We start from the raw sequence: 8643 nt of genomic DNA, 5'->3' as shown, positions 1-8643 counted from the left end.
AAACGAGGCACTTGCGTTATTTTTTTTGCTAATTCTGAGCTCAATTCGGATTCTTAAGGGCTAAAATGACCCCTAAAACCTTAATAGAAGATTTTTCGACTTGTAAACCGATGAAAAAGTTAAATCGGGCTGTAATTTACAATTTATACGAACTTTTGGGCTGCAATTTGCAATTTTTTTTTAAATGGCTGCAATTTGCAAAATACGAACTTTAAATGACTGCAATTTGCAAATTTTCCTTCGGTTTTTTTGGATCCAAACAAGGCCAATCTTATCCGATCTGAAAATCCGAATTTTCAAAAAATTTCAATCTGATTTAAAGTTTGGATCCGATCCGAATTAATAATTCGATTTAGATTGGATTGGATTTTGGTTTTATCCGAATAATGGACACCCCTATTTGGTTTAAAGGACATGATTAGGTGATAGGATTTCTTTGCTTGGTTGGTTAATACGAAGGCTCTGAAAAAAAAAAAAAAAAAAGGTTGTCTAATGTAAAAGTATCGAGTATTAATTTATTTACGGTATGCATTCGTCAAAAGTTAAACTTTAAGGTTATGTTTGAAGTACTATCTCTGTTTCTTATTATTTGTAACAAAAGAGTATTATTTGTGAGATATAAAATATTTCTTTGTATCAAATAATAAGAAACGGAGACAGTAAAAGAAATTATGCAAAGTATTTTGCATTGGTTGATTGGTAAAAGCAATCAGGCAATGCCGCAATGATCGATGCTTGTACGTTGTAAGAGACAAATGTTTTACTACAATTGTAATACAAGTACATGATAACATTGATAAGTGCATATGTTAGTAGTTTCTGTTCTTCTTATTGATATAATGATATTAGGCCGGATGAGGTAGTAATAAGGAAGGGATGGGTTGTTAGTAAGAACAAATAGTAGTAAAACTATTGTCGGCTAGGTTTTCAATCATTGATTCCTCATACACCTAGAAAAGTCCATTCTTTTGTTTGCAAAAGTTACACCTTTAAAAAAACAAAGAAAAATTTGGTGAAAAAAAAGGGGTTTCACCGTAAATAAAAGGCAATATAATATGCCTTACCACCATCCCTATTATCTTTGGCTTTGGTAAGAAAGTATAGCAAAAGTAAATGAAATTGATATTAGTTTTTTTTTTTTTTTTTTTTTTTTTTTTTTTTGACAACAGTTGAATTTTTATAAATTAACAATCAGAGTTTACAAATACAAAACAAAGATTAAAACTTACTACTGCTGCCTTCGACTTTAAACCAATTTTTAATCTAATTTTTCTCTTCCAAATGAATAAGATGTTTTAATCTAATATTTATTAAGGTAAGATTTAGGCCATTTGGCTTGCTAATCCAATACATATATTGTGTAAACTCTAAATTTAAGAAATTATCCTAAAAATAGCCATTATTAAAACAACACATCTACCCTATAAAATTAAGAAAACAACAAAGATTTTCAATCATTAATTTCTCATATACCTAGAGAATTCTATTCCATCCCATGTTAACATCAAATAAATCATAAAGAAGTAAAAGCCAATATATGCCTTCCATGTTCTTTTGATCTTACAATGTATAATCCCATCATATTTAACTTTGAATGGAGAAAGTAAATTAAAAGCAAAGAAAATAATGATGTAATGTATTAATAAGTATTATCAATCCTAACAACATTTATATCTTTACAAAAAAATCTCATTCTTTGACTATAGGAATTACAACAATATTTATAACAACACATTTTAACCTATAGTATTATCAAACATATAAGAATGAACAAATCAAAGTAATAAAAAAAAGACAAATTACCTTTACAGTAACCTAATTATATCAATTATCAAAGCCTAAGAATTGGATCCCCTTTTCATATCATTTAACCCCCCACCATCCTTGCACCATCATATCTTTGTCCATTACTATGAATCAATGATCACCTATAACAAACCCCCTTCAATTTCTCACCATACATCACAATTAGCATGGGTCTGAAATTTCAACTTTTCACACCGGTGTTAGCCCATCCTTAGCCTCAGGAGTCAGGACCATTCATGTACGCGGTCCCCACTATCAAGCCGTATATGGCTGTACTTGAGGTGTATGTCATAAAGGGAGCTGGGAAGTTCCGAGGGTTTCATGTTCAAATTGCTTTATGGTATTGGCAAGTTGTTTCATGTTGTCATCATAAACGTAAGGCAGTTTATCGTGAAATGTAATCTTTTTCTTGGCCGAAGGTGGGAGTAATACACGACATGGCTCGCCCACAACTTGGATGGAGTTGTGGTAGTGGTAGTATCGGATTTTAGCCTCTGTGTGGTGAAGAGACTTCCCTACAATGTTCTCTGACATGTGAACGCCGGTGGCTAATACATTCCTTGCTTGGATGGCGTATTTTCTATCTCTTCGGATTTTAGTCCTCCAGTCCCTGAACAGCAGTTTCTCAAAACCCCACTCCCTGGCAATTTATAAAAACCACAAAATATGAGCAACAGCCAAAAGTTGTAGACTTTCTAAGATAGAGATGGGAGCAAAATATGGGCATAGATGAATAAAAAAAAAAAATCAGGAAACTAGAGACAAACATTGTTCTAGAATTGGATCACCACATGAATCAACATCAATATGGGGTCACTAGAATATTTAAAGGATAAAAACATTCATGAAAAATTTAATTTCGATTGACCACATTAGAGCAAAATAGCATATTATAGATAACAGAGGAAGGTTAAGCAAATTTCAAAGATTGACAATTTGCCTCTCCAAATTGCCCCCTTACATTTCTATGCAACATGTACCATCAACTAAATTGTAAGATTGAGGTAAAAGATAGCAAAGCAATCAAGAAGCCACAGAAAGTCCGGAATCTGAACTAGAATAGCTATCAGGTCACCTAAATTAGAACACCTTTCAGTTCCTAATAAACCATCTGATGTTCGAAGAAAACAGCACAGCACAGCTTAGCAAAAGCCTTAGTGTCACCAACTCAACAGTAATCATCATCTCAACTCTCAACACAATTGAAAGTTCACGGAACTTTTATCATTATACAGAGTAACTATGTAAATTTCCGTTTGTAAAATGTTAATTAATCCTCTTTACCCATCAAATAAAAGTAATAGAACTTCTCCTAGTGACAAAAGAATATCATTATGAGTCCTGAATCCTTTTTTTTTTTTTTTTCATCTTTTGTTGTGTCTATATGCATTTTCTAATGAACATTATGTTATCTACTTTCAACTTTAGAAAGCATTTCTTTTCTTCTAAAACAAAAAAAGGGTTGCTTTCTTTTTCCTCTTTTCCATATTGTAGTAAATTCCTATTACCTAGAAACAAAGGAAAAAGTAGTGGTGCAACTTTCATTGCACCACCACATGGGGTTTAACATATCTTTATAATGATCTCTCAACATCGATTCATAATTTCATATGCTTAAATACTCAGAATTATGGATTGAGTATGAGCAAAGTTCTCATGCACCCCGATATTGGCATCATATACGCACAAGCTCTAGCACCCATGACACATGATTCCTAAGCTCGAACTCCATGGTAACAACAGATCTAATTTGACCTCCATTACAAGTAAAGCGAATAGATCCAGCATAATGATGCTTCCTATTTAAGTCACTGATAATATAATAGTGCTTACTGCTAAGTGCTTGGCAGCTTGACATCTGCATATACTGATGCCTTTTTCACACTTTCTACAAAAAAGAATGTCAATAATTTTGTATATTCCATTTCTAAGATTCTCAATTTCTCACTACCACCATTGGAGGACAAAATTGAAGCATAATGCTAGTGGAAGGCAGGTAGAGATCAAGTTACAGACTTACAGGTAAAACACTCATAAACCATGGAGGACAGAGTGTTACAGAGTAGCATCAACTTAACAACAATAACCAGAGAACATAGTAATTCAACTTCATCTATAACTTAATCCAAACAGCCAATGTTTCCTCACTAAATTCGTCGGTGATTGATTTCAATTATGCACTAGAATATTAAGACTTTGGACTCATCAACATCAGGGCATCGAATCACTTTCCATTAGACTACTTTAGCCACATTAGTCATCGCGAATATTGCATTACTTAGAAGAACGTTTTGCTCGATTATTGTATTATTAATCTCTTAATAGAAAGTTGCACTTCGTCTAATAATCATTAAAAATAAAAAATACACCGCCCTAGCTTAAGAGCCTTAACTAACAAACAAACATTAGTCCTCCTATTGTCAAATCTAAGCAATTAATAATTAACCAAACACCTGCATCTCAATTGCACCAGATCTATTTAGTATATTTAACCCTCTAATTAGCAATCAAAACCAACAGAGAATGTTTCCCAATACTAAGGAGTAGTACAAAACATTAATTAAATTAACACAATCAAACCCATAATTATAATTAATCAATAATTCTCTCTATTAAGAAACAAATTTAACCTTAATTAAACCAACTATAACAAACAAAGAAACCCAAAATTATAATATCACTATCAACAAGAATTTAACCCAGAATTAATAATTACTGTAAATGACCACAGAATCAGAAAATATTCAAGTCATAACCAATCAAGAATAAAAAAAACCCAAAATTAATCAAAACTAACCCCAGAATTAATCAATGAAAAAAAAAAAAAAAAAAAATCCCAGAATCACAAAACAAGCTAATCATATCAATAAACACACAATCAATCAAAATTAACAGAAAAAATTTAAAAATTACCTGGAATAATCTTGGGATGAATCATTCTTGAAGCAAAGAGCACTAGACATAGGATTCTGCTCAATAGTAATCTGAGTAAACTCATCAAATTCCTTCATAACATTCTTCAACGAATTTCCTTTTGGAACGTAAATATACTCATCAACATCAAAATAAAACGTCCATTTCGCAGCAAATCTATACTTATGTAAACAATCATTCACCACCAAAAACTGATTATAATAATACCCATCATATTTTTCTTGATCTCTAATATCTTGAATCGTTACTCTACCCTTCTTCACCCACGGTTCTAGAACCTTCCGAACCTCATCGGAAACCCCACCAGCGTCATGAAACACGAAATGCGACTTCTCCCCAAAGCGCCAAGCATGGTACGCAACCCACTCACGAATTCTCGACGCACTGAGAGTGCCGTAAAGTGAGGACCCACAATAGAGGTAGTCTAGCTCTGGGGGAGAACTGTAGAGTGAGTTGTTAAAAGCGCCGGGAAGTTCTTCAAGCGCTGTAAATTTTTCAAAGAAGCGTGGGGAAAGAGAGTAGTAAGCGTAGAGAATGAGTTTTCCGCCGGAATTATCGACGTTTGGGTTCGTCGGAAAAGTGCAGTTTACGACGACAACAGTGTAGACTCTTCCGTAACCCCAATCAGGGAGGATTTTGAACGCTTTTGCGCGGGTAGGTTGAAGGGTCCGATTGTTTGGGACCCACTCACATTTGTACCATGGTTGACCATATACATGGATCGGTTTCGACGCTAATCCGACGACGGAGAATGTCGCCGGTCCTCCACGGTAAGCACCCATTTGAACGAAGAGTGCAGCGGCATTTCCATACGGTTTGAACTCTCTTTTATTCGGGTCTTTGGGTTGGGTCCGACCCGGAAGAGGGAGGTTTCTGGGTTTGTTAATGGAGGAGAGAGAGAGTAAGTGGGTGGTTTTTGCGGCGGTTGTTGTTGTTGTGGTGGTGTTGAGGAGGTGGTTGAGAGGAAGAGGGGAAGTGCAGTGGCAAGAAGAGGAGAGAGAAAGGAGGTGGTCGTAGTAAGGTTGAAGGTTCCAAAGGAGTAAAACGAGGGTGAGAGTTAAGAGGGTTGCGAGAACTGGTTTAGTTTCGAAGCAGAGTAAGAGTCTTCCGACGGGTTTCCCGGTGACTCCGCCGGTGAAAGGTGACGGGTCTTGTTTCTTCATTGTTTGGGTTTGGAGTGTGAGGAGAGAGAGTAGGAGGGGGTTTTAAAGGTGGGAAGTATGGGAGTGAATGAGTGATGAGGTGGAACTTTTAAAAAAGATGGTGGAACTGAGGTTGTTAAAAATAATTTATTTTATTTTATTTTAATTAAAATTGTAACGTTGAAAAATTTAACTCATCTAAAATGCACATCTATATTGTGTATGTGTTCACCTTAACGTTAGAAATTGTTATACTTCTATTTTAATGCATGACGCTTGATCCCTAAGGGTCTGTTCTCTTACGTTGAAATTCAGTTCAGTTCAGTTCAGTTCAGCTCAGTTCAGTTCAGTTCAGCTCAGTTTAGCTCCTAATTTCCTTCTCTTATAAAATATTCAGTTCAGTTCAGTTCAGTTCAGCTGAGTTCAGTTCAGTTCAGTTCAGCTGAGTTCAGTTCAGTTCAGTTCAGCTGAGTTCAGTTCAGTTCAATCAATGAGAACATGCCCTAAATCTCAAAGATACGAGGTGAGAGCGATGTCACTATTCCATCACCTCAACCTCACGGCGAATATTGAATAGTGCTTTAAAACTAACAAACATGTCGTGCTTGTATTTCTATTCATATACTTATATAAACAAGTAACCACCCGTCAAGTATAATTAAACGTGTCTACTGTAATGATGACCCGATTAATATTTAAACGATTAGAAATCCTTGATACAAATTCGTTTTTTGAGTTCAATTCGTATCATGATATCATGTTGAGTAAGATGTTGTAAACTACTAAACTCTACTCTGTTTTTTTTTTTTAAATGGTGAGATACAGGAAGGGCCCCCTCCTCCTATCACTAGAGGGGGGATGAGGATTAGGATTACATTAAACCCTCATTACTTGTGAAAAAATGTAGGACTAACCATCTCTTTAGCTCCTAGATCTTCTTATAAACTTTGGTTATAAGTTATAACGATAAATAGTTTGTAAATTTGGCAAAATAACGTGAATTATAGTGGAAAAAAACGATATTTTGAAAAGTAATTTTCTTACGAGTACTTAGAGTCTGTTCATATTTACTGAACTGAATTAAGCTGAACTGAACTGAAGTGAATTGAAGTGAAATAAATATTTTATGAGAGAAGGAAATTAGGAGCTGAACTAAACTGATTGGAACTAAAATAAAGTAAACTGAACTAAAATTAAGCTGAACTGAGTAGGCTCTTAATATCAGTAACGAAAAATGTGTTAAAAAAAAATAATAATAAAAATAATAATAAAAAAAAATAGAGGAAGAGAGAGAAAAAGAGGAGGTGAGCTGGGAAGAGGAGGTGCAACCGACAGGGGTCTAATTGGTCTAAAAGGAGACTGCATGTGATTTGCTGGCAATTAATCATTTGTAAGTTTGTTTTTGATGAAGAGAGAGAAAATTAACATTCTTCTTAGTTCTTACAACCAAAATACTGCTACTTTGGTATTATTATATTTTGGGGTTCTTCACTTTTTTTATATTCTTTTTGACTTTGCTTTCACTACAGAATTGCTCTATTCATTGGTTTAATGTTTTTAGATTTTGCTTAATTTTAGAGTGGGACTAAGGTTCTGTTGTTAACAGATTATTTTCAATTCAGTTCAGTTCAGTTTACTTTACTTTAATTCAGCTTCTAATTTTCTTCTCTCATAAGATATTTAGTTCATTTCAATTCAGCTCTAATAAGTTCAGTTTAGTTCAATTTAGCTCATTTCAGTCAATGAGAACATACCCTAAAATTAATTCATTTCTTGGATTCTTTTAAGCAACTTTTTTTGTTATCATTATTAGTTCATTGCTTGTAAAAGCTATGATTTGTGTTGTGCGATTAATAGGTCCAAAGTTGATGAATTGGGAAATTATTAATCATGATTCTTATTTTCACTAGTTGTAAATTACATCTGCAAATTAGAATTCATTTTTGTTGAATTGATAACACATAAAATCCAAGTATTGTTATAATGTTATTAAATTTCCTGATTAATATGGAGTGTATTTGGATTTTTTTTTTTTTTTTTTTTAATAATTAAAATAAGAGTGCATTTAATTTAATTTTGTTATAAAGTTCCTTTTTTTTTTGGCTTATGCACCCTTGTTTAATGTTTTATCTTGTGTTTTCTAGGCTATATATATAGAGGGTGTAGAGTATGTACTTTCTACATGTCAATGTGTCATGACGCTTAAGTGTAGCTTGGTGTCTTGGTGCTAGTTTACAACTATAACGCGTCCAGAAAAAGAACTATAATGCCTTAGATATATATATAGCTCAATAAATATGTTTGATACTTTTAAAACAGTTAATATTTTTAAAATAAAACCTCTTTAAGAAGTGATCAATGAAAAACGAAAAAGAATTAATGTTTCATACATATAACCTAAACACATGAGTTATTGTTATTGCCTACAAATTAGTCCCCCAACCCAAGTCCCCAACCCTTTGCATTGTTGCTTATTATATACTCATTCTCATCACCACTGGTGAGCCAATGGCGAGTCCGGTGGGTACAGGGGGGACAATTGTCCCCCCTAAAAATTATAAGTAATTTGTGTGTAGAATAATGATAAAGAAGAAGTGGTGATATGATGGTAAAAGTGAATACAATTGTTATTTCGAGGTCTCGAATAATTTGTCACGTTGAATGTGTAAAATCGCTCTTAATTGACCCTCACTCTTGTCACTAAATAAGCAAGTGTTTTGAAAGTTTAAATTGTTTGAATCGGATACTCATGTACTACAAT

The 8643-nt window shown here is 33.7% G+C and overlaps 1 protein-coding gene across 1 annotated transcript; it reads right to left on the bottom strand.

Annotated features, from left to right (window-relative positions):
* Positions 1-1701: 1701 nt before the first annotated feature.
* LOC145578852 (galactan beta-1,4-galactosyltransferase GALS1-like) lies at positions 1702-5967 on the bottom strand. Its single transcript, XM_081636151.1, has 2 exons — positions 4720-5967; positions 1702-2446 (listed from the first exon to the last, which is right to left on the bottom strand). The coding sequence occupies exons 1-2, from the start codon at positions 5901-5903 to the stop codon at positions 2095-2097; spliced, it is 1536 nt and encodes a 511-aa protein (XP_081492277.1). The 5' UTR covers positions 5904-5967; the 3' UTR covers positions 1702-2094.
* Between the last annotated feature and the right edge of the window lie 2676 nt (positions 5968-8643).

This window comes from Chenopodium album, chromosome 14 (assembly GCF_948465745.1).
Source record: "Chenopodium album chromosome 14, dcCheAlbu1.1, whole genome shotgun sequence".
Classification (NCBI taxonomy): domain Eukaryota; kingdom Viridiplantae; phylum Streptophyta; class Magnoliopsida; order Caryophyllales; family Amaranthaceae; genus Chenopodium; species Chenopodium album.
The sequence above is the reverse complement of the archived record's forward strand: the minus strand, read 5'-3'. Positions and strand labels throughout refer to the sequence as shown.